The 27268-nt window shown below is 40.0% G+C and overlaps 1 protein-coding gene across 1 annotated transcript; it reads right to left on the reverse strand.

Annotated features, from left to right (window-relative positions):
- On the reverse strand, positions 1-27095 carry NOL8 (nucleolar protein 8). The gene is made up of 17 exons (XM_050957943.1): positions 26990-27095; positions 25006-25189; positions 24753-24815; positions 23478-23556; positions 22113-22260; positions 19863-19931; positions 16511-18541; positions 16072-16188; positions 12842-12961; positions 11758-11842; positions 10654-10798; positions 9126-9209; positions 8284-8573; positions 5014-5140; positions 2487-2557; positions 1131-1213; positions 1-775 (listed from the first exon to the last, which is right to left on the reverse strand). The coding sequence occupies exons 2-17, from the start codon at positions 25142-25144 to the stop codon at positions 722-724; spliced, it is 3705 nt and encodes a 1234-aa protein (XP_050813900.1). The 5' UTR covers positions 25145-25189; positions 26990-27095; the 3' UTR covers positions 1-721.
- Positions 27096-27268: the final 173 nt, after the last annotated feature.

The following is a 27268-nucleotide window of genomic DNA, read 5'->3' on the forward strand; positions in this document are numbered from 1 at the left end:
AGCTGTCTTGAAGGTTTATTAATCTGTAAGACTTATTTTAAAAATGGAAAGGCAGGTTTTGTGCAAAGGATTAGAAGTCCATACATATTTTATAAATCTTTCTAGTTACTTACACATTTTCATGAACTTCCTGTACAATTTTTTACTTTGGTAATTACAGTAAATATTTTGAATGTTAGCAAAAAAAAATCTTAAAGGCTCTGTACCTTGCTAAACTCAGAATGCCAATCCCACAAGTTGCTGACAACCTCTATGTTAGGAGCTGAATGCTTTTAACTCCCATCCATTTCAATCACAGCTGTAGATTCTCAGCCTCTTGCAGGACTGGACCCAGAGAACATAAAAGATCTAGCCAAATACAAACTACATTGCATTGAACATTAAGCATATACGATAAAGCAGCAACATTACACTTGAACCAATTTTCAAAAAAGAGATTATATAATATATATATGTATACACACACACACTTTGAATTAACAGATATCCCCACATAACAATAGAAGTGCAACTGTACAGATAAAAATGGCCACATTTACAGACCGGTTATCTCGACAGCTGTTCAAAATTTGAAAAGTTTCTAACAGTTTATTTTCAGTTCAGCTGCAATATTTTTCCCTGTTCAAGCTTTGAAAGACCACAAGTCTGAAGCCAGACATTTTCATTTTGTTGTAATTCAATACACATTTATCAAAAAACGTTTCTGGCTAGCATGTCAAACTTATTGTTTTGCTTTAACTTTTCTTCTTGCATCCTTATGTTTCTTCCGGCATTCCTGGAAATATTTAAATGTTAAATGGCATTAAATGCAGTTTATAAACTCACAAATTGCTCTTTTAAATCTGCTTTGCTTTTATATTTAACAGAAATTAGCCAGCTCTGGCAGATATAAGGAATCAACAGTTTAAGAGGACACCAAACACAAATTGTACGTATTATACAGACAGTTAATTTTTATTTTACAAAATTCCTGGTCTTGGTATGATATTGGGCCATTCTGAAAGTCCAAATAATTCATTTTTATTAAAATGAACAAAATAAGCCACTTCTTTTCACAAGCAACTCCCCCCTCTACTCCATTATAATGAACTCTCTCAATTGTTACCGAATTACAGCTTTAAATCACTCACCTCAAGTAACAATCTACGTCTGTTTTCCCAATTATCTTTTTCTTCATTGAGGTTTGATGATCTGCAGAATAGCTTAGGACCGTCTACACAAGAGATGCATCAGAACAACTTTGAGCCAGGTCAAACACAACTTAAACTTTTTCCTTCTTATAAGCTTTTGTTTGAAAAAATTGTAGTAACATTGTAAATTACTGTATAGGCTCGTTCATAAGCTGAATATTTTTGGTAAAAAAGTGATGCATAGAGCTGGGCTCCACTTATAAATGGGTCTATGCCAAAATTTGATGATTTTAAACTCTATGGAATCATTAAATTGAATATCTAATACAATGTTGTTTTGTTTACCTGGAGCATCTGCAGGCATGGAGCCCCTCGGCTCCCTGTGGCAGTGTTCGCCATTCCCAGCCAAGTGATTCCCACAGCTCCCATTGGCTGGGAATGGAAAACCGTGGACACTGGGAGCTGAGGGGCTCCGTGCCTGTGAATGCTCCAGGTAAACAAAACATCCAGGCCCGCTAGCAGCTTACCCTAATGGAACAGGAGCCAAAGTTTGCCAACCCCTGAAATATAGGGTCAGCTTATGAAAGGATCATATAGTTTTTGCTATTTTTACCTAATCATCTTGTGTGTGTGTGCGCGCGCGCACGCACGCATTCTTATAAAGGAACAGGCTAATGAACGAGTATATATGGTAATTTGAACTTGTGTATGGAAAGTTACCAGGACAAGCTATTTTGAATGTATAAGAGACACACTGTTTTAGCTCAAATTTTAATAACAAACCATGGGTGAAAATATGGACTTGTGTCGTCTTTTTTAGATTGATTCACCTTAAACCCTGCTTCTAGCAGTCTATTTATAATGCACCTATCAAACCACGTAGGTGCATTAACCATACATTTTTAAAAAACCCATACATGTCCCAAGACAATGGAAACTCCACACTATGCAATCCTTTCGAAAAAGCAAACTTAAGTCACTTTCTCCAATAATGCTTGGGTAAGTAGGAGAGCCTTGCAATTGATCCTCAAACAGACGGCTGGTTTTACAGCGTAAATTGCCTGAACGGTTCTCAAAATGTAGCTTTAACACAGGACTTTCTAATTCTTTTTAGGTGACAAATCTGAGGAACTGTCCCACATCGAGACCCACATTAGAGGTTTTTCAACAGATTGACAAATTAAACAGTAATAAGTCACCAGGACCAGATACTGAAATACTGAAACATTCTAATTAATCCTTATACCACCCCATATGAATTAAATATTAAATATTAATTATAATATAATTTGTTACAATGCATCTTTGTTAAATTCCATCATCCTGTAGGAAAAATTTGGATAAGTTCAGTTGTACCTCTTAATCTTTCATCATCTTTGGAAAAGAAGAAAAATCTACTCATCTTCATCTGTGGTAAAGACTGAGACCTGGAAAGATAAAGAAATTTTAGTCTCAGGCAGAAGAACAAACACTACTCCAAGTACCAAAAATCATCCTCCATGAAAGGCAAATTATTTTCTAAACACTTAAGTGTTTTAAAGAGGAGAGGCAATTATTGATTTGGTCCGGTGGAGCACCTGGTCCAAGAGGTCACTATAGCTGGACCGCTTGGTAATAGCAACCATAATATAACGCCACAACAGCCCAACACAGCAGCATTTAATTTTAGAAAGGGGAACTACACAAAAATGAGGAAATTAGTTAAACAGAAATTAAAAGATATATTGCCAAAAGTGAAATCCCTGCAAGGTGCATGGCAACTTTTTAAAGACACCATAATAGAGGCTCAACTTAAATGTATACCCTAAATTAAAAAACAGAGAACCAAAAAAGTGCACCATGGCTAAACAACAAAGTAATAGAAGCAGTGGGAGGCAAAAAGTCATCCTTTAAAAAGTGAAGTTGAATCCTAGTGAGGAAAATACAAAGTATCAAACTCTGGCAAGTGAAGTGTAAAAATATAATTAGTAAGGCCAAAAAAGAATTTCAAAAACAGCTAACCAAAGACTCAAAAAGCAAAAGGAATTTTTAAGTACATCAGAAGCAGGACCTGCTAAGCAACCAGTGGAGTCGCTGGACATTCAAGATGCGAAAGGAGCACTCAAGGACAATAAGGCCATTGCGGAGAAACTAAATGAATTCTTTGCATCCGTCTTCACATCTGAGGATGTGAGGGAGATTCCCAAATCTGAGCTATTCTTTTTAGGTGACAAATCTGAGGAACTGTCCCACAATGAGATGTCATTAGAGGTTTTTCAACAAATTGATAAATTAAACAGTAATAAGTCACCAGGATCAGATGGTATTCACCCAAGAGTTCTGAAGGAACTCAAATGTGAAATTGCAGAACTACTAACTGTGGTTTGTAAACTATCATTTAAATCAGCTTGTCTACCAAATGACTGGAGGATAGCTAACATGACACCAGAGGTGATCCTGGCAATTACAGGCCAGTAAGCCTGACTTCATTACCGGGCAAACTGGTTGAAACTATAGTAAACAACAGTGTTGTCAGACACATAGATAAATATAATTTGTTGGGGAAGAATCAACATGATTTTTTAAAGGGAAATCACGCCTCACCAATTTACTAGAATACTTGAGGGGGTCAACAAGCATGTAGATAAGGGGGATCCAGTGGATATAGTGTACTTAGATTTTCAGAAAGCCTTTGACAAAGTCCCTCACCAAAGGCTCTTAAGCAAAGTAAGCTGTCATGGGATAAGAGGGAAGGTCCTCTCGGCGATTGGTAACTGGTTTTCAAAATGGAGAGAGGTAAATAGTGGTGTCTCCCAGGGGTCTGGGACAAGCACTATTCAACATATTCATAAATCATCTGGAAAAAGAGGTAAACAGAGAGGTGGCAACATTTGCAGATGATACAAAACTACTCAAGATAGTTAAGTCCCAAGCAGACTGCGAAGAGCTACAAATAGATCTCACAAAACTGGGTAACTGGGCAACAGAATGGCAGATTAAATTCAATGTTGATAAATGCAAAGTAATACACATTGGAAAACATAATCCCAACTATGCATATAAAATGATGGGGTCTAAATTAGCTGTTACCACTCAAGGAAGAAATCTTGGAGTCATAGTGTATAGTTTTCTGAAAACATCCATTCAATGTGCAGCAGTGGTCAAAAAAGTGAACAGAATGTTGGGAATCATTAAGAAAGGGATAGATAATAAGACAGAAAATATCATATTTTCTCTATATAAACCCATGGTATGCCCACATCTTGAATACTGCATGCAGATGTAGTTGCCCCATCTCAAAAAAGATATATTGGAATTGGAAAAGGTTCAGAAAAGGGCAACAAAAATGATTAAGGGTCTGGAAGGGCTTCCATATGAGGAGAGATTAAGAAGACTGGTACTTTTCAGACTGGAAAAGACAACTAAAGGGGGATATGATAGAGGTCTATAAAATCTTGACTAGTGTGGAGAAAGTAAATAAGGAAGTGTTATTTACTCCTTCTCATAAGAGAAGAACTAGAGGTTACCACATGAAATTAATAGGCAGCAGGTTTAAAACAAACAAAAGGAAGTATTTCGTCTAAGACCACACTGTCAATCTGTGGAACTCTTTGCCAGACAATGTTGTGAAGGCCAAGACTGTTACCAAGTTCAAAAAAGAACTAGATACATTCATGGAGGGTAGGCCCATCAATAGCTATTAGCCAAGATGGGTAGGAATGGCATCCCTAGCCTCTGTTTGCCAGAAGCTGGGGATGGGTGACGGGATGGATCACTTGATGATGGCTTCTTATGCTGGGGGGGAGGGATAGAGAGCCAAATAAAAGGTTTTTTTCCTAGTTGCCACACAGATCCTGATATTTGGTAAGTATTTAATAGCCACAAAATATAAAACCAGATTTACATTTCTTTGCAATTTTCACTTTCAGAGGCTTCTGGCTCATCATCTTCCTCTGAGCTGCTGTCCTGGAAACGAGGATCCTCTTGCCATGCTATTCTTGCAGGTCTTATTGTTTCAATTACATAGGGCTCTGCAATAGTACCACCAAAAAAACGGATCATTTCCTGGACTTCAAAGTGAAACTTCTGTTTAGATAAGTGTGAAATATCTGATTTGGAAAGGACCTTTTTTGTGCTTTCAGAAGAATATGCAGATGTTCCCTATCTTTCTATAAAAACAAGGAGTCCAGTGGCACCTTATCTTCTCCGGTGGCACCTATCTTTCTAGGGTTTATATGTCCATTCTCAAAATCTAGTCAGTATCATTTGGCTTAAGGAGAGAACAGCAGATCTCCTCTGAAGCCAGTCAGTGTTACTCCTTATTGGCCAGGGAGAGTGCTGTTAAGTATCCTGAGGATAAGCATAGTGCCTAGGTAGAACTCTCAGCCTTTGCCAATCTGTCAAAGAAGAGAAAAGGATAAGACCACCACCCAAAACCAACAGCACAAAATTCCAAGTAGAAAGCAATTCTTTACACGCAGATTGTGACGCTGGTAGACCAGCTCACTTGTATGTTAATTGTGTTCAAGATAGATGTTAGATTTGCAAGAATATGTTCAGATTCTTTACAATTCTTGTAAGTTGCTCCATGTATTAATCTTACTTGTAATGTCTGTATACCATGCTGTAAAGAAATATTCAAGCAGCAAAGAGTCCTGCGGCACCTCATAGACCAGGGGTTGGCAACTTTTCACAAGTGGTGTGCCGAGTCTTCATTTATTCACTCTATTTTAAGGTTTCACGTGCTGGTAATACATTTTAATATTTTTTAGAAGGTTTCTCTCTATAAGTCTATATATTATATAACTTAACTCCTGTTGTATTGTAAAATAAACAAGATTTTCAAAATGTTTAAGAAGCTTCATTTAAAATTAAATTAAAATGTTGATCTTATGCTGCAGGCCCGTTCAGCCCACTGCTGGTCTGGGGTTCTGTTCACCTAGGCCGGCAGCAGCCTGAGTAGGGCCTGCGACCGGGATCCCGGCTGGCAAGGGTACGGCAGCCAGAACCTCAGACTGGCAGCAGGCTGTGCGTGGCCGGCTGCTGGGACCCCAGACCGGTAGTGGGCTGAGCGGTTCAGCCCACTGCCACTCGGGTTCCATCTGCCGGCTCCTGCCAGCCGTGATCCTGATTGCCAGATCCACTCACCTGGTTGCCAGTCTGGGGTCCTAGCCCTGTCCACATAGAGTGGGTACCTATTTTCTCCCTGATCTGGGCCATTCTCTTCCTCTCTCTGCACTGAGCTGAGAGTGGGAGTGCACTGAGCACAGGGCTGGGGGTGAAGGGTCTAGCCAGGAGCTAGAATGAGGGAGGGGGCTCAGGGTTGGGGCAGGAGGTTTGGGTGTGGGGCACTTACCTGGGCAGCTCCCATATGATGTGAGGGGTGCAGGAGTTCCTGGTTGGTGCTCAGGGTTGGGGGGTGCATGGGATGTGGGGGGGCTGGGGATGTGCAGGGGTGCAAGAGTCAGGGCTGGGGTCGTGGGGCGGTGAAGGAGTCAAGCAGAGGTCTGGGTGTGTATGAGGGAGGTACAGGGCCCAGAGCAGAGAGAGGTAGGGGTGTGTGTGTGTGTGTGTGGGGGGGGGGGTCATGGCAGAGGGCTGGGTGACTGCCCCCCTCAGAATCCCCAACCCCCTCGCTCCTTGTCCCCTGACTACTCCCTCCTGGGACCCCTGCCCCTAACTGCCCCCCAGAACTCCATCCCCTATCTAAGCCTCCCTGCTCAGGGCTCATGGCAGAGGGCTGGGTGACTGCCCCCCTCAGAATCCCCAACCCCCTCGCTCCTTGTCCCCTGACTACTCCCTCCTGGGACCCCTGCCCCTAACTGCCCCCCAGAACTCCATCCCCTATCTAAGCCTCCCTGCTCCTTGTCCCCTGACTGCCCCCCCTAGGACCCTACCCACTACCTGTCCCCTGACTGCCCCAACTCTTATCAAACACCCCCAACCCTAGACATAGTCCCGGGACCCTCAGGCCCATCCAACCAACCCCTGACAGGACCCCCAGAACTCCCGACCCATACAACCCTCCCCCTATTCCCTGCCTGCCGCAACCCCTCTCCACACCCCTGCCTGACAGCCCCCCCCACTCCGAACTTCCAACTCATCCAACTGCCCCAGGTCCTTGTCCCGTGACCACCCCCCAGAGCCCCCCACCCTAATTGCCCCCTCCCCCAGGACCCTCCTTGCTCCCTGTCCCCTGAATGCCCTGCCCCCATTCACCCCCTGCCCCCTAACAGACCCCAGAACTCAAATGCCTCATCCACCCCCCGCTCCCTGACTTCCCCCCTCCAGAGACCCCAGCCCCTAGCCACCCTCTATCCAGCCCACCTGCTCCTTGTCCCCTGATTGCCCCCACCCCTTATCCACCACCCTCCCAGCCCCAGACTCCTTACCTTGAGGCTCCAAGCAGAGCCAGATACACTACCCCGCACAGCCCTGCCTATCAGAGTGCTGCGCACGTGGTGGCAGGGCTCTGGGAGAGTGGGGAGCATCTTTTCCTCCCCATGGAGCCAAACGCTGCCCTGCGGGACTGCGCAGCCCTGGCCCCCAGAGCTCTGTGCGCGTGGCGACAGGGCTCCAGGAGAGGGGAGAAGGCGGGGGAGGGGCCGGCGGCTTGGTGCACTCGGCCCGGTGCTCCAGCCTGAGACCGCAGACCCTGCGGCTTGCTGCGCCGGGCAGGATTTTTAATGGCATGCAGAGTCCCAGCAGGCAGCCGCATGCCATTAAAAACTGGCTCGTGTGCCATCTTTGGCAAGCGTGCCAGAGGTTGCCGACCCCTGTTATAGATGAACAGATGTATTGGAGCATGAGCTTTCGTGGGTGAATATCCACTTCGTAGGATGCAAGACGAAGTGGGTATTCACCCACAAAAGCTCATGCTCCAATACGTCTGTTAGTCTATACGGTGCCACACGGCTCTCTGCTGCTTTTACAGATCCAGACTAACACGGCTACCCCTCTAATACTGGAAATATTCACGTTTTGCTGAATTGTGAAAATTTGCTTTAAATTTTGCTCAGATCGGTCCATGAGTTTTGTTTAATTTGTTTGTCAGATTTCATACAATCTGGTATATCATCTTATTAAAATATAATCTTAAATGATTCAAATGTTAAAACAAATAAATGCCAGTACAAGCAAACTATTAGAAAAGTTCTAAAATCTGTAATGTTACCTTCTTTCAGAGCCGACTTGTTCATATCATCACCAAAAAAGGAAAACGTGAAACCACTAGATTTTTCTTCTACATTGCCCCCAACATTAAGTCTTAATATATGCTGGTCAGCCAAAGTTGATTCTTTCACAGCATCATGTTTGTCCCAGGGTATTATTTCACTTTTTTCAGCTGCACATTTTGTTGATCCAAATACCTCTTTTAAATCCACAGCAACATCATAGTATATTTCTTTAGATACTTCAGGCAATTTCTCTGCCTCCTCTCTTTTCTTCTTTCTTTTAGCTTTACTGGAATTATATTTATTTAAAAAAAAACACAATTATGCACCGGACAGACATTTGAAAGGTATGGGGTTTTCTTTTGGCTGATGTTTGAGGATTATTTGTATTACTTACAGGAGACCTCCCATCTAGGGAAATATTTGAATCCACTAGCAAGTAGTTTGCTTTTCTGCATTCTCGTTTTCTTGTAATTTCAGTTTCTGGTAATAGGATGCCCTAAAGTTAAAGGATTATATCCCAGTCTCATCAATTTGACTAATTTTTCAACTATTTCCTCTCTCCAGATCATACAGATAAACACAATCTACAGAAGGGAAAAATTCACATTTGACCTTAAGAGACTGGTGACGATTCTGATCTATTGCTAGCAACATCAGTGCTGTACTAGAAGAAATCTTTATAGAGTCTACATTTTACTAGGGGTGGGTAGACTTGCAAAGGGGACAGCAGAGTAAGAAAGGAGAGTGACAGGCTTGTGGCCTCCAAATACTTTTGAAAATCAGCCTGCAAGGCGAAGAAAGTTTGTCTTACAACTATCAAGAGGTGAGAAGATATTACCTCTCTTTTTCTGTAGTATCTGTTTTCCTTTCAAAAACTGCATGGTCTTGCCTTGTGGGGTCATAGCGTAAGGTATTAATATCTCTGTAAGAATAAGAGGAATAATAAGAATTTAGTGATACTGTAACTAAATGTCTAAAATAAAATATAACCTGACAAGTGCAATGACATTTTCGGCTCATCTTATTTGTGTTCACACGCAGATTGAAACTTACATTTGTTTTTATACAGTAAAACAAATTATTAACATTATGAGAGCAGATCAGTGTGTGGTACAGTCTGTACCGTGAAGAAAAGGATTCCATGCAGCACTCTTCACATCAAATTATTAAAATATTCAACATTAAACACCTGCCCATCGTTCTTTAGGAAACAAAGTTAATTCATAGATATGTTTTATCATTTGGAGATTAATTGAGTTTATGGTTATTATATACAGAGATTTGATTTCTCCTTAACTTCCAAATATACCAAAAATGGAGATTTTTTCCTTTTCAAAATTGAAAATGTTATTGAAATTAGCTAATGAAGACCAAACTTTAGATCAGAGGAAAATAGCCTGATTGCAATATTCCATCCAGCCTAAAGACAATATAAAATATTCAACCAAATATTCTGTTCCCCACACAGGCCTCTCTTGCCCTGTGAAATTAAAAGTTGTTAATTTATGCTATCACAGAAGTCAACCCAAAATAGGTGATTTGACTTCCGTCAAGAAAAATACCAGGAAAGGAGGCCATTCAATCTGTTGAGAATATCTTTAGGAAATACATAAAAATCTTTATAGGATTCATACAGTTGTAAAATAAGCATTGTAACAGTTGCCTACCAAACTGGGCTATACACCAATAATGGAAGTTGGAATTGAAAATATACTATTTGCAAAGTACCTCAACACACCACCATTAAAAATAATCATTCTTGTACTAGTTCAGCCCACAGATGAATTGCTCCACCAAATGTATGGATTAAAGATATAGATAAGAGTTCAATTTTTGAAATGTAAAATTAAATGCATCGTATCTAGAAATTGTGGCTTCCTCAGACAGTGAAGGTTAGAACATGTGGGATGGAGGTAGAGAATCCACTCCTAACACACAGAAGAAACATTCCTACAGTAGTAAGGACAGGCTATAAATGAGAATCTGTTTTCACAAAACACTTCTGTCTAGGAATAAATTTGATGTTGATGAAGAGCAGAAATGGCAATTGCGTGCTGCTAGTAACATCCATCGCAGCCTCCAGAAATCAGTCTAGTCTATTAATCCACTATTCAACCTTTCAGTATAATTAGCCATTTTGAGTTTGTCTCTTTTTGGAGGGGAAAAGAAAATAAGGAAGCACAAGCAGATTTTAAGCTGTTTGGGGGCAGGAAGATCATTTTATTAACCCATAAATTCTCATGCACAATGGCACTATATAAATAATGATGATCACCAATAATATCTATTGTCATACTGGGATGGGAAGCCTGAATTCAAAGGGGACTTTCCATGCATGTGATAAGGTGCTAAAGCAGGATCCATACTTAAATTTTTTGGTATTTCTTGCCAGTTTGCTTGATCTAGTATGTTCTAAGTTGATCTCCAAGAGACTTCCCAATATCTCCAGGTTTTTCTTTTTCTCAGCAGCAAGTTCTCCTTCCTCATCCGTCTTCATTTTCTTTGCCTCTTCTAGGAAAAATATATAAAAACCTCTATGAAATGACTCCTTGAAGCATTCTTCCAATATTTAGACCACTAGGAAGTTAGTTAAGAAGCTCACAGAGCTTTACACTAAAAGGTGTGGGCCATGTTCTCTATTCCTCCTTATTTTAAAACTTTTTAAACAATCCATTTTGTTTTTCCCTCAAGTTATGGCCAAGCTTTGTTTGTGAGGAGGCATGGGCATCAATTTAACATGAAAGATAGAGGTTTAATTATTTTCTGTCCCATGATTTTCTTCTATTTTATAATCATTAATTACCCAGTCATTGTCATTTAAGGCTGTTAAGGGACATTTCTTGGGTTATAGACAAAAATGGAATCAGAAGTAGGACTGGCTGAAAATGTGAGTTTTTTTTTCCAACAGGGTTGGTTTGTTTGAAATGTATTTGCTTTGTTTTTTTTGCCAAAATTTTTTCTTTTAAGGAAAATATTTTTGCAATTTTCAACCAGCTCAATTGACAACACTCCCCCTTGTGGTTATTGAATAGCATGGTACCGCAAGATACATAAAATCCAAGTATATCCAAGGGATAAAAAAGCAATAAGCAAGGTTACTCTGGTTAACGGTATCCCCTTATCTTGTGAAAGATGAAGATACATTTATTTTGGTATCATCCTATAACAAAGATCTTTTTTTAAATGTTGACCTTCTAACAAGGAAATACACTCCCACATACACCCCAAACTAGAGTTTCCAGTAGCTAAATGGGGCATTTTATAAATATGTTCTCTAAATTACAGATGCCAGTACTACTTACTTTTACACTACCTTCCCATGAAGCTAAATCCAGAGAAGAGAAATGTGTAATAAGTAATTCTAAATATTCAAAAACTTATACCCATCATCCTCTCTATTATTACTAATTAGTTGTGACTACAAATTGCTATGGAAGAGTAAGCTCTTGAAAATAAGAGAAAATGTTTACCTTCCTCTTCACTGCCACTTTCAAGGAACCGAGAATCCATACGAAATCTTTCATCTGTGCCAAAGCGCGATTGTAAATGCATGAGCTACAATGATAACAAAACAAAAAAATTAAGATTAAATGTATACAGTCCAGCAACTTTATAACAATCAGACAAGCAGTAACAGTTTCAACTTGAATCATGGCCATGAGTTAACATAAGCTTTCCCTGTAGAGGCTCTCAGGAGAAATTTTTTAGTGGACTCAGAGTGCGGTAACCAACTCTTGCTAGTGACAGTTCTCACATTTTTTTCTTTAAATACTTAATTAGGAAAAGCAAATAAATATGCACGTATACACATCCAAATCACTGTAATTTATTCATTGCTAGCTAGTAAGTCCATTGTGAAAAGTGATATTAAACATACAAGTATCACTTTTCACAATGGACTTACTCAGCCCTGGAAAGTCTGGGGACAAATTAAGCCCTAGATGGGGATGGGGGGGGCCAGGGGACGCAGTTGAGGGCTAAAGCCTGAAGCCCTGCCACCAGAGCCTGGGGCCTGCTGCCACACAGCCTGAGCCTGGGATTGGAGCCTCAAGCCCTGTGGCCAGAGCCTGCCACTCTAGGGCTGAACCCCAAAGCCTGAGCCCAATGCCCCCTGAGAACGTGGGGAAACTCACTGGGTGCCTGCTTCTCCAGCGTTGTGCCCTAGGTGTCTCCATGGGGGGGTGGGGAGAAGAGGGCAGGGCCTAAACCCTGCTAGTGACCCCAGCAACCAACACTAAGGTGGGGCATCCAGAAGCAACAGGGAGGATCCACTACTTGGCCCCTGCCCTTCCAGCTCAGGAGGCTGTGGCCACAACGAAAGTCCCTGGTGGCTGCATTTGACCACGGTGGCCACATTTGAGAAACGCTAATAAATCTCCTTTGAAAATACCATTTGACTTCAGCTTGGGAGGTGTGGGAAAGAGCAGTTACATCATGGAGAAAACATTATTTCCTCTACATATAAATGGACTTTTCCAACTCATGTATTACCATAACTTTGCCAACACCACCCTATTCAAGTATCTGCAGATATTATTAAATAGGTTCACTAACCTTCTCACCAGCTTTGCCTTCAAATTGGGGTTTGATTTGGAATCTGTCATCTTCACCTGCAGCATCTTGCTCATCGTCACTGCTCTCAAACAACTTCCCAGAAATTTTACTAGTAAATTCCTTAATTGTTTAATAACAAAAAAGCAAAACAAACTGAGGAAACAGTTATAATAAGTAGTTCTAAGAACACTACTACCCACTTGTTTTGTATTACTTTCCCAATACAGCTGGAAGCCAACATCCTTTCATGATATCGCATTTACTTCTACTAATTATTGATGGTCATGAATCCTTGTAAAAAGATGTTACAGCTGCTTTACATGTTCTGAGACAATCCTTTTGGTAATTTTATTTTACAGTTGTGATCATTCAAGTGTGGTAGGAGCACATTTCTGTATCTGTACTTTTCCGTATGATTTTATCTTATAAATTACTGTGATGCTGAGCCAGCAAGAGTTAAGCAACCAGCAGCTTGGATGACTTGAAAGCAACTTTTAAGGACATATTAGAAGAGTACTGAAATGGTAAATATGGTCATTCCTTGTAGATAATTATCAAAGCCATTTCAAGTTGACTAGAATCTTTGATATTGTTAGGGAATCAAGAATAAATACTAAACATATTTGTCTGTTTAACTATATCTTGTTAGAAGTTTAACAATGTGATCTAATTAGCTGTCTATGTTTCATACCTGAATTCTATTGATTCAGAGATCAAAAGGGGAAATTATAATTTAGATAGGACTTGTGATATAATAATGTTATTGGCCACATTTCTCTTTGAAATTTGTAGTAAACTACTTGTGAACTGTTTGATAGTTAATTGCCTTATGCTAATAAATACAACTAGTTACCGGTGTATACCTAGGAAACACAGATTAGCTTTAAAGCAACAATGTACATTACCTGTTCTTCATTCAAGGAAGGCCAGCTATGATCATTTGCTGTCAAAAGGCTTATCCACTTAACTTCAGCTATAAAGAAAGTGTTGGGCCTGATCCTATTTTATCACAGATCTGTTTAAAACTTTGACAGGGAAAGTCTAAGCCTACAAGAATGAGGCCTCTAGGTCTACTCTCGATTAACCTGCAAGTCTCATGGAAGCATTTGAACAAACTCTGCACATGGACTGCCTATTTGACTATCAGCTTTTAAATTGATTATAAAAGGATTTTTACAAATCAGCAGCCTCAACATCTCTGCTATGAAACTGATTTAAGAACTTTGTTCATATCTCTATGTACATTGATCTTTTAGCCACAGCAACTCTTCTTTTTATTAGTAAATTCTCACTATATTAAACTTGGCTGTGTGGGTGGGAACCAAAGGGGATTGTATTTTGGCTTCTTGGTAACCAGTAAGGTATTACAGATGCTGTATGGTTACTGGCTTGGTGAACTCTCATTATAAAATAAACCACCAATTTTGGGAATCGTCTGCCCTATTATTTGCAGTTTGCCCTGAATAAACATGCTCAGTGTAGCCTCTCCAGGCACCATGGTCACAGTTACACACTTCACATTCTTGCAACTGTGGAATTGCTTAGTATTTGTGAAATGCCTTTAATGAACGTGTTTAACTGGTGATGCAGATGACACTTTACCCTCTCAAATCCATATATTCAATAAAAACAGTTTGATACTTATTATGAAGCAGTATTTCAGTTAAACTTGCTTTTCTCTAGGTTTCACAGTGGTTGTTAGGCTGTTATAAAAAAGTTAATTTGGATTTTGAAAGATGTTATTCTAGGAAAGTTTTAGTATCAGTTTTTAAGTAACAGCCTCCACAGACTGCCTTTTGCTTTATGAAATCTACAATACAATGGAAGTTACTTGACAAATATAATTGAAATGATAAAAGTCAAGAGAAATGTAATGCAGTTGTAAGTGACACCCTCAGCAGCAGCAGCCAAGAATGTCACAGCCAAGCCTTCCAGAACAATTATGGTTCCCCACCACAGAGTTTAGGCCACTGTACAACAACTCCCAATATGGAGCAAGGATCCCAACGTAGTAAACTAACCTCTAAACAGAAGTCAGGAAAACAAAGGGATGGGAGGGAGAAAGGGTGTTTTACATTTAACATTGACAGTGGCCCTAATTTTAAAACACCTTTGAAAAAGAAAGAAGCTTTCAGTTCAGGCTTTAAAAGTGGATAGACTGAAAGATGTCAAGGGAGAGGAAGTTCCCTCCCATCAAATGCATCATCGGCTGCTGACCTACTGCACGATGGTGGAACCTCTGAAGACAGGTGGTGTTACAAAAGATACTGAATAAGTGAAGTTCTCAAAATTTACTCAAACTCTACACCATCAGTCATTTTAAAACCCAAGAGGGCCAATTTAAAATTAATCCTCTGCTTTATAGGTAATAAATGAAAAGGATCCATGGCAGATGTAATTTTACCACAGTTGCTCAATTAATAAGCAAAAATCCCTCTGCATTCTGAACAGCGTGTAGCATATAAAAGAATATGTCTATTGTTCAGATAGCAAAAGCCCATTTTCGTCTAGTGTACAGTCAAAATCTTACACTACAGTTAAAAACAATAAAATACATTTCTACTCAGTTACCAATACCAAATTAAAACAAGGCTCAGTAAATTGGAATGCAAGACAGGCTTGACATTCTGACTTATTTTAAGAAGCATAACCTAGCTTGTGTATTTCAGTGTCATTATTTGTTGGTTTTTGAGTTACATTATTTGGGATGGCGCGAGGGCTAGTGGTTAAATGATAGAATCTTGAACTTCAGATTTCCAGTCCTTTTTCCACCACTTACTCTCTGCACAACACTGGGCAATTCAGATCTTTTCCTTTTATTTAACTGACAACAGTGGGAAGTGGAGTTCTAGCATAACCACATATAAGCCTCTCCATGAGACCACTGCTCTTATGGTTTGTGAGTTGTGATATTGTATGAACACAGCACTGCAATAAATTTACACAAATTATTTCATCCAGTAGAGTGCCTGATTTTTTAAGGTACCAAAAAGATACTCCAAAATTTGCATTGTCTTTAATTTATAAATTCATGTTTTAACTCTACGAATATGCACCACTTATTTTGTGTCATCTATTTTATATCCATTAGTACAAAGGATAATATTCAAGATTTGATCTCAAACTCTGAATATGAGTAGGTGTTGCTCTTCAGTACAATACATACTAGCAAACTGGGTAGGTGAATGCCCTTTCAGAAATTAGGCTGGACTTGTTTCTAAGCCACTTACTTTTCCAGGCAGATTTCCTATAGTCGCTTCTTCCTTAGACTTCTCTTCTACTTCAGCTTCACTTTCTCCATCTGAATCAAATACAATGTGCTTATGTTTGCTTGCTGACTGGTTTTCCTGGAAAAGGAGAGACATTGTTCAGTTTAACATGGCAAATATTGGTTATATACTGTGGAAACTACTGCTGGGCACATTTACAACAGTAGAGAATGTAATTAATTAATCTATTGTGTCTTCTGGAAAAAAATCCCATGACATCCCAGTATACACTTTTGTGGACATATCCTAAAAATCAATCTGGCAAAGAAGATAGGCGCTGCTCTCAACCACAATTCAAACCACAGCAACATCTTAGAGAACGCATACTGGAGATACTTATTAAATCAATATTCTTTCAGTACTATTTTACTGTTCAGAGACTAGTCGAAAGCATACTTACCAGGTTCAGAAGAGCCCCTTGAATAAGTTTCTTCTGTAATTCTCTCTCTTTCTGTCTCTCTTGTAGAGCTGCCAGCCTCTTCTGATTATCCTGCAGTTGTTTCTCCTTTTCATTTGACTCACTTGAGACAGCAGTAGGAATGCAAAACTCTTCTTTACTTTTGTGAAGACTTTTCTTATGGTTCTCACTTTTCTGAAATTTAGAGGATGAACCTTTACTGCTTGCATCCTTCTTTGGTTTCTCAGGAAGAGATTCTGGGCCTTCCAATTCACATTTAATGTGTTTCTGTGTGACAGATAAAACACTATCTGTGTCAGCGCTTTCCTCCTCGCTTCCACTGACACTAGTTGTGGTGCAGTCCTCACTGTCTCCTCTGTTTTCTGTTTGATTTTCTGCATGAGAATTCAAGTAGTTTTTCTCTCGTAATGAAGGTGGTTTCCAAATAGCCTTTTCGCTTCCACCTTCTGTGTACTGGGAATCTGACACCTTCTTCAGCTGGTTGCTGACGGTATTTTGCTTCTTTTTCACACTTCTGTCTTCAAGTGAACATAATATGGAACAAACAGACTGTCTGGGAGCTGAGTGTTTCCCATAACAAGAACAGCTTGGTTTTGAAACCTCTTCTAAAGATTTCTTTTTCAAATCAACAAGGCTTGAGGAATTCTGGTTATATTTTCTTTTACAGCTGCAAGAACCTTCCCTGCTCATCTCCTCAAAATTCTCATTTTCACATAATGACCCTATTCCTCTGAAAGGCTGAAATTTCAAACTGGAGGTATTTTCCATTGGCTTCTCATCATCAGCACTCTCCTCTCCCTCTAAAATGGCAGCAACTATATCTTCAGGATTAATAGATGTTTTAGTTGTAGAGGCAATTTCATAAGTCTTTTTACTACATTTGGTGTTACTAATATTACCTTCAGTTTTGCAGTGACTATCCCTCTGCTTAGCTTCTATATCTCCTTGTGAAGATTCAATACTTGCAGTGGCTAGTGCTTCTAACTCAGGTAACGTAAGATCTAGGCGGTAACAGTTTTGCATCAAGTCTTCATAATTAGAGTCAGCTTCAGATTCACTTGCTTCAGGCTCTGAATCAAAACTAGTAGAACCAGACTTGCTGTCAACTCTGTTGTCCTGTAGTTCAGACGCCCGAGGTTTTGCTGTTTTGTTATGCACTGCTTTTTTGTTATTTTTTTCTCTTAACTTATCTGGTGACAACACAAAGGAACCATTTGCATAATCAGAGCTTTTGTTGCTTTTGAAAGTTTCATTCCTAACATTATCCTTCCTTTGCATTTTCACCAGCTCAGAATCTCTTAGAATTTTAGTTTTCACACTGTTTTTATCTGGAGTTTTAGTCACAGCAATAATTTCACCTGTATCTGCTGAATCATAATCCGTGTCATTATCAATAGTCTTTCCTTGTTTGTTACATCCCTTACTCAGTTTCTTCATAATATTTGGATTGGTTAAAGACCAGTGAGTGTTATATTTTAGCTCAAAATTATCCCCCACAACTTCCAAATGATCACTTTCAGATTCAATATTTGTTTTAGCTTTCTGTATTTCCTTTTCTTTCTCCATCATTGCCTTGATTTCTTCTTCAGAATCAACATCAGTGTCTGAAATGCTGTTTGTATTCCTGTTAGGCTTAACACCAGATGCCAGGTTCTTATCCAGAAATAATTCTTTCCTTTTCTTGTCAATACTATTAACACTAGGAGTCTGAAGAAATTTAGACAGACCAGTTGATTTGGAGTTTGACATTTCAACTACTTTTGTTTGTGTTAAGTTTGCTTTTTTTGATTGCAAGTTGCGACCTGGTGTTTTATTTAAATCTTCACTACTTTGTATTTTCTTTTTTTTAGGTGTTTTTTTAATTTCAGGGAACTCTCCTCGTCGTTTCTTGCTCATGCTGTCATCTCTACCTTCCAACTGCCAAGTGAGCTTGGATATGGGAACCGTGTCAGTCAAGTCTTGCTCCAGCTTTCTAAGGTTGTGGCAATATTTTGATGGGTCATATTTCATTATGTTATAGCTAGAGTGAAGGAATAAAAATAAAGCCAAGGAAGCTTCCATTTTTCAGCAAGTAACAATTTAAGTTATAGTGACAAGGACAATAGATGTTGTCACAGTTACTGGACTAACAATCTCTGAACCCTCCTGGTTCCTTTGAGAGCAGCTCCCTTAGATCTCAAGCTTCACCCATCATCCCCCTATAGAGGAGGAATCACAGAATTCGCCGACTCTCAGACCAGGCCTTGGGATGCAGTCCCCTGTGATCAATTGTGACTACATGAACAGACCTTATGTTCACCAGCTGGTAGTTTTCTTCCATTTGAGAGCAATGACAGTGGTGTCAATTAACCATTAGCCCTTGTAAAGCAAATAATATTTTATAACAAAAGCATTAAAAAAAAATCTTAGAACAATAAAGCAGTGTATACACATGCCTGCCTCTCCCTAAGGCTTACTATTCCCTGGCTCTGGGAAAGGCCCAACTCCTTATGAGAGCCTGCCTCACTGTGTGTCAGCCTGTCTCTCAGCCATTGAGTACTGACCCCACCCTTTGCCTCCTGAGAATAGCTTTTAACTGTTTAGTTTCCTTTTGATCTCCAGGCTCGCAGCCCCTCAAAACATGGCATGCATCTTCATTGGAGACAAGACATAGAATCCTCTAAGCTCATAACTCCCCGCTGCCTCCCACATTATGCAGTTGCCCTCCAGTGTTTGCTAGGAGGTTATCTGTAACTGTTGTGTTGCTTTCCTTGCTTTTCCCCCTGAAACCCCCTATTAAGCTAGATCAATATATTCCTGCAGATGAGTCTTATAACTCAGTATACAATAACTTCACTTTACCAACCAGGTCACATACATTGTTCATAAAATTATTACATCTGAGTATTTATATAGCAGCTCCACATCCATCACAGATGGTTATTTTTAAAGCTATGTTTTCTGAACTTTTTAAGTGAGTTACATGCAACCTGTAACTATCCATCAAACTGATGCAAGTAATCAAGCACCAGAGGAACACTTTTCTGTTTTTTAGCAAAAATATATTTAAGGTGAGTCCATTTGTTTTTTGCACTCTGATCCTTTCCATAATGGCAAGAGAAAGATTTGGAATTCTAATCAATCAGTCAATATATACCCATTCTTTGCCAAGCGTAACATTTTAATTACCTCCACATAAGAAAGAGACAGTAACTACACTGTATTTTGTATCAGTAATATGAAGACTGTTATGCAAATATCTCCTTTCCTCAGTAAAGATGGTAAACAAATGAAGAGAATAATGGAACTGTTTCTATACTCATTCAATGTTTACTCAAGCAGTAGAAAAGGATATTTTGCTTTTGTGTCGACCCTTAAGGTGAAGGATGGGTAAAACTCTGCCAAATTTACTAACAACCCAATCCTGTAAGAAAGAAAAATATATAATTATATCAGAGAGAAAAAAATTATATTGGAATGAAAAAAAATAGGGATTAAATGTATCACAGTAAATAAAAATAAGGTAGTCCTAAAACATAATGGATTCTGAATGACAGGAATACTAATACAGTAACTCCTCACTTAAAGTCGTCCCGGTTAACGTTGTTTCATTCCTGAACAAGTAGGGAACATGCTTGTTTAAAGTTGTGTAATGCTCCCTTATAACGTTGTTTGGCAGCTGCCTGCTTTGTCCACTGCTTGCAGGAAGAGCAGTCTGTTGCAGCTAGCTGGTGGGGGCTTGGAAGCAGGGTGGACTGGCTAATGCCCCCCACTCCCCCTGATCAGCTCCCTGTTCCCCTAAGTTCCCTGTGTGGCACCCTCTCAGCAGGCTACCAACTGCCGGCAGTTCAGTTGTCCCTCCCTGCACTGCCATGTGCTGCTCCTGCCCTCTGCCTTGGAGCTACTCCTGGAGCCACTCCTGGAGCCTCCTGCTTGCTGTGCAGGGGAAGAGGGGTGCTAATGTCAGGGTGTCCCCCTCCCCTCACTCCTGTCCCCCGCTTACCCTTTCTCTATACATGGCAGGGTGGGAACACAACAGGGCTCACGATGGAGAGAGCTTGCTGTCCGCAGCTGCTGCCTCAACTTCCTGATCTACTTAAAAAGACAATGTACACCTCTAGCTCGCTATAACGCAGTTGTGGGGAGCCAAAAATCCCTACCGTGTCATAGCAGAAACCCTGTTATATCGGGGTAGGGGCGGCAGGGCTCCAGCGGTGATCTAAAGAGCTCTGGGCTCCAGCTGCTGCAGGGAGCTCCAGACCCTTTAAATCGCCAGTGGAGGCCCGCTGTTGTAGCCCCGGGGTAGCAGCGGCAGGGCTCCGATAGTGTTTTAAAGGGCTCGGGTTCCCCGCAGCAGCTGGAGCCCCAGACCCTTTAAAGCGCTGCCAGGGCCCCGCTGCTACTGCACTATACGCGAGCCCGTGTTATATCGGGTCGTGTTATAGTGGGGTAGAGGTGTACTTAGAGTGGTGTCAGCATACTTAAAGGGGCATGCGCATCTCTCTCTCTCTCTCTCTATCTGCCATGGTGTCTCCCCTCCCTCCATTCGTGCTGCCTTGTAGAGTGTGAGGCTACAAGAACAATGTGTTAACCCTTGAGGGCTCAGCTGAATGCTAGATCATCATTTAGCAGTAAGGCATTCCCTGTGAAACAGCCCACCCTCTGACTTCATCACCTCAACCAAGCTTCACAATCATCATTGCTGCGTACAGTATTAAATTGTTTAAAACTTATAGTGTTTGTGTGTGTGTGTGCGCGCGCGCGCATATATATATATTTTTGTCTGGAACCTAACCCTCCCATTTAAATTAATTCTTATGGGGAAATTGGATTCGCTTAACATTGTTTCACTGAAAGTCGTATTTTTCAGGAACATAACTACAACGTTAAGTGAGGAGATACTGTAAAAGGAATCTGCCCATAGCTAGCCGTTCTATTATGTGTCATATTTCTGTATTAAACTACTATGCTAATTTCTTTCTAGAAAGGAGGGAACATCTCAAATGTTATATTCTCGTTGTCAGGTTACAGACAGACTATCGTAGAGAGACCAAAAAAAACTAATTTAACTGAAGAGACACCAACATTAACTGACTCTGCTCTCTCAGTAGCTAAACAGAAAACCCCATGATCAAGCTGAACACTAAAAAGGAAACTTTGAAACATATAGTTAAATGAATACTTGTTTTACTTGCGTAAATCTTGATGTAGTTTCAGTTAAGCTTTATCCTCTCCTACTGATCACAGGGCCCAAAATGAGTGTGTTGTATAAGGTAGTTCATATACAAGAATTACATGTTTTAGAAAAGCTAATTCTAGACATTGCTATGAACTTTAAATGACAATACACACACACACACACACAGCCAGCACTATCCCCTCCTAAAAAACAAACCGATATCTACGCTCACATTTTATAAGGATTATAAAACTGAGGCTTAATTTGTACGAGTCAAAGCTACTCTGTCACCCTGTATCTTTGTCTCCTGTAATCAAATACACAAATCTTAAGTAAACTTAATGTGAAGGCAGCTTATTAGAAAGCTAACTAAAAGGGTGCTTGATGCAGTTCTCTTAACTCAGCAGAACGGATACCCCACAACACCTTATGATCCGGTACTTCTGTTCCTGGCACTGCTTTCATATGAAAATTCACAACTCCAGCTTTATTCAGTGATTCCAACAGATTTCCCTTGCCATCCGTATGTGGCTTTTCCTTCTTCATCCTTGCTTCTTGTCTTTCCTGTGCCAATCTGTATCAGTCAGTGCATGGTTTAAGCTTGCCATGACATAAAAGCAAACATAAAAAAGTATCTTTGTGTAAAGCCATCATTAGCGATGGCTCTCTTACACTTATGGACAACCATTCACTCTGAGCCAATGTGGAACATATCAAAGATATGTTTTGCCAATTCTCATTAAAACCAGGAACAAGGCTTCTCCCAGGCTAACTTTTTAATAAAGATGAACATAGCAGGTATGATAAGCGTGCTGCAAATGTACCAGCATGCTATCAGTTTCAATGAAAAATACATGAACATTTAAAGCAGCTAATGGAGAACATATAGGAAAAGGATAAGAGAAAACTGCAAAATGGGCAAAACAACAAGTATAAAAAATACAAAACACTGTAGTACCCAAACTATCTTCTTTGATGTTATTTCTTTATTATTAAGTCTGTTAAAATCCCATTTACTTGGATTTGAAGGGAAAGCAATATCCAGTGGCTTTTGCAGGTTCATTACAGAGGAGCATTCTTTAATTAGAACCCTCTTACAAACAAGGAGTCAAAAAGTTTACTTAATACAGTATTTGACAAATATAAAGGTAAAAACTCAGGCCATATACATTTAAAATTGGTAGGATGAATTATTCAGACATTATATATATATATATATATAGGGCCCTACCAATTTCATGGCTGTGAAAGAGTGTTGCAGACCTTGAAATAAGCCTCTCTCTGTGAAATCTGATGTCCCCCTGTTCCTGTAAATGCCCCAGCAAAGGGGGCTTCTAGCTCTGGCTGGGCACAAGAGGGACAGGACTTGTCCCTCCCCTGCACAGCTGCTTGGGGTGTGGGGAGGGAGGAAATGATCAGACCTACCTACACCTCCGGGAACATCCTACAGCTGCAGGAAGCTCTGCGGTTGCTGCCTTTAGAGTCCAGCTCTAAAGGAAGCACAGAAGTGACGGTGGCAATTCCATGACCTCCCTCAAACAAGTTTGCAACACCACCACCCCCATCCCCTTTTGGGTCAGGATCACCATGGTTACACCACCATGAAATTTCAGATTTAAACAGCTGAAAATGTGAAATTTACCAATTTTCAAATTCTATGGCTGTGAAATTGACCATAATGGACCGTGAATTTGGTAGGGCCATATACATATATATATATATATATAGTACTTGACAGTATGTGGCAAAGTAGTTCAACAGCAACAATATACATTTGTATATTAACATTACCTGTGCAAAAAGCTTTCTTTCGCCAATTCAATTTGTAGGGTTCCACCTTTCCACCTTGCTTTATTTAAAATAGACATACCTAGAAAACAAGCATTAGACAGAAAATGACTATTACCCACATGCAAAATACAGCAAAAAGAGACATGATTAAAAACATTGCTTAAATATTATATATTTGGAGCATTATGAGACTGTTCCTGCACCCAATTAGACTACTCTGTTGATTATGGGTAGCAAATTTAGGGTCTAATATGAAAAGTAAAAGACAAGATATTTTCAACATCCAAACCCTATTTTGACTAACAGTAAGTTAGCCAGTAATAAACAAACACTGAAAGATTAAATAGCTCATTCCAAATAAGGATTCAAAAATTTAGATACATCTACATTCTTAGGTTCCCTTCCCTCTCTATCCAGGCCTTTCACACTATCTTCAAATAGGATTTACTTTTCTTTCTCTCCTTCTCAACAGATCCTACATGCACTGGCAGACACATTGGCAATACTGGTAGATGGAGATTGGGAGAGAAGTCCTTATTCCATATAAAGAGATTAAGGGAAGCACAAAGTTTTAGGCTGATTCTTAATTATGTTTAAATAAGATGGCCTATCCTTAAAAAGAAGGTTTCCCTTGTCCTTTTTCAAAGGTACATTATCAACCCCCGTCTTCAGGTGTAGATGATTATGCTGAAATAATCTCAACTGATTGATTGCAAATTACACAGGAGTTGAAGTTTTGTAATGTTCATCTGCCTACCAGAAAAGATTGGGAATCTATATTTCCATTCCTCTTTAAGGAAAATAAACTTTGCTTAATCCATCGTTCTTTATTCCTTTTAGTCTCAGTCAATTCTAATGTCATATACAAGTATCAATGTATCAAAGAGAAGAAAATATGTTTAAACTCATTTTCTAAACCTTCTCACTAAGGGGCTAACATATGCACTTCATCTTCTCCCCCCCAACCCACTAGGCTATTCTGATAAGACCATTGCCTCCAACCCATAACATAAAAACACAGATACTTCAATAAAATACATTATTTTGAAGAGCATCTTCCATAAACATTGATTCCTAAAATAACTGAACTAAATAGAATTGAAGAATGAAATAGCAAATGGGAAAGGGAAATAAAGAGGTATAGATGAAGACAAAAAAGCTATGTCCTCTCCTTCAATAGTGGTCTGAGCAGGTAAGTGCAAGTTCAGGTATTTGCTACATCCTTAGTTTACAGGGACTAAAATAAACTGCAACAAATATAATTTGTGTACTTACATCTTTTAAGATCTGCTTCAGAAATGCTAATGTTGATATAAGCAAAAGTCTTCATAGGGTTCCCTGGTCAATAATTAGAAACATTTGGTTACTTTTGTATATAAAAAACTATAATTTTTTCATTTTAAAATTGAAGCATGTGTTCTCTACAGGTGCTTAAGGAAAAATAGTAGTTTTGAAATGAAAACTGTTTTTCATCACTAGCTGAAGTAAAGAACAGTTACACTTCTAAAGAGCTAAATGAAAATATTACCCTGGTCATCTTTCCTGATAACAATTTCCGCATCTGTAACATTTCCAAACTTGTTGAATCTTTCCTGCAGTTCAGCCTCAGATACTGTATGGCCAAGTCCTCCAACATATAAACGTTTTAAAACTTGTTTTTTCTCCATAATAAAAAGTCAGACTGTTTCATTTAGGATGTATGTTTTATCCTTCTGTAAAAAGGCAACAACAAAAAATCAGTATTAATGGTTTTTGTGGTTCTGGGGAGAGCTGCACCTGTGATCTCTTTCTGTCATTCAGTGGGCATTTCCAAGTGTTGGCCCTAAACCGGCACTTCTCTCAGAGTGAAATCCTACAATTCAGCCCACTTTTCAACATGACTATCAGACCTTCTTTCACCAACCATATTAACTCAACAAGTCCGACAGGACTTGATCCCTGCTAGGAAATCTTCTTTGGGAGTTGTGATCCATAATAAAAGCAGCTTATACAGAACAGAATATGATTTATTTAACAATCGGAATATGTCAAGTAGAGAGAATGAGGTTAAAACAACAAAAGTCCACATTATTATTAGATGATTTTGCTATGAATTTATTAGCACTAGAGCAGGGGTAGGCAACCTATGGTATGCATGCCAAAGACGGCACGCGAGCTTATTTTCAGTAGCACTCACACTGCCCGGGTCCTGGCCACCAGTATGGGAGGGGGGGACTGCATTTTATTTTAATTTTAAATGAAGCTTCTTAAACATTTTAAAAACTTTATGTACTTGACATACAACAATAGTTTAGTTATATATTATAGACTTATAGAAAGAGACCTTCTAAAAACGTTAAAACATATTACTGGCACACGAAACCTTAAATTAGAGTAAATAAATGAAGACTTCATCCCACTTCAGAAAGGTTGCCAATCCCTGCACTAGAGTAACTAAAATTAGGTTCTAAATCCATATTTAGGCACCTAAGCGAAAGTGAGCTGATTTTCACATATGCTGGGCACTTATGGATAACACCACATTAGTTACAATACTATTTGTGGGTACTCAACACCTCTGGAAATAAGGTCACTTGTATTTAGGTGCCTAAATATAAGCATATTGGATCAGATAATGGTCAATCTAGACCCAACTCCGGCCAGCGCCAGATGCTTCAAAAAAGGTGCAAGAAACCCTGACAAGAGCAATTACTGAATATCCTGCCCTTTGGAGAAGTTTCTTTCTACAACTCTTGGTTAGAGAATGGTGCTCGGAAGAGTTAATGTCCCTGCCTAACACTACACTTAAAACCCCCATGCTCATATACAGGAGGATGGTCTCATTATTACTAGAAATATCCTATTACTTTTTTCAACACCCTGGAGAAATGTCCAATCCTGCAATTTATTTCAAAGAGTCTGCTAGGCTAATAAATACACCAAGTTTTTTTTTCTTTTTATGAGTTTTTAGATTTGTAGCCATGCAATGTCATGGAATGTTCATTATATTCAGACAGCCCAGTGTTGACACATGCAACTACTAACAATAAAAACTCATTTTATGATTTGTGTCAGAAAAAACAGGTATGTGTGCGTGTGAAAGAGAACTACACATCTATCTAAACATCAGAGGTAACACAACCTTCAGCTGTACGAGTTTCGCCGCATTACCCCCACTACATTGTGACAAATTTGAACTGGAAAACAAAATCAGTCTAGGAATGAGGAGGGCGGGAGGAAAGAACAGAGTCTCGGGCCCCCCGAGCCCGAGAATAGTGAGGAGCGCAGAGGGAAAAACAGAGACGGGGCCACCCATAGTTCCAGGACGAAACAAGGCCTCCAGGCCCCTTTTGGTCTCGTAGGCTTCTCTACCAGGACTTTTCTCTAAAGAACCTTCCAGCGCGGGCCCCAGATTCCTAACCAAGAAACTGCAGCAGCCCTGACCTCCGAGCTAAGGACTCGACTACCCTCCGGGGAGACCTCCCGGGGGGAACTACACTGAGCGTGGGCGGACACACAACAGGTTCACATACCGCACATGTCCAGCCAGGAAACGTAGCGACTCCCTTCTCCCATACACGCTTTTCTGGATACGACTCTTTTCAGCTTCCCCTCCGCTCCCGGGACACACTGGAAAACAAGGTTCCTAGTGCGTCTGGCCCCCACCACTTCCGTCAAAGCCCTTTCGCATACCGCACCGCAAGCGGCTCACTGTTCCTGGCCGGCCGAGTATAGTTGGCACACGCCCCTTGCTCGCGCGGAGCTGTGCTCGGGCTCACCCACAGGGACCGGAACGCGGGGGGTATCACTCA

Source organism: Gopherus flavomarginatus, chromosome 6 (genome assembly GCF_025201925.1).
Source record: "Gopherus flavomarginatus isolate rGopFla2 chromosome 6, rGopFla2.mat.asm, whole genome shotgun sequence".
Taxonomy (NCBI): Eukaryota; Metazoa; Chordata; order Testudines; family Testudinidae; genus Gopherus; species Gopherus flavomarginatus.

Bases quoted from the DNA above. Each gene is read 5' to 3' on its own strand.
- NOL8 (XM_050957943.1), bottom strand. From the start codon at position 25,144: ATGGAGAAAAAACAAGTTTTAAAACGTTTATATGTTGGAGGACTTGGC. The intron at 5,141-8,283 runs GTAACATTACAG...GTACTATTGCAG, and splicing joins CAAGTCGGCTCTGAAAGAAG to AGCCCTATGTAATTGAAACA. The intron at 2,558-5,013 runs GTAAATCTGGTT...TTATCTTTCCAG, and splicing joins AGTGAAAATTGCAAAGAAAT to GTCTCAGTCTTTACCACAGA.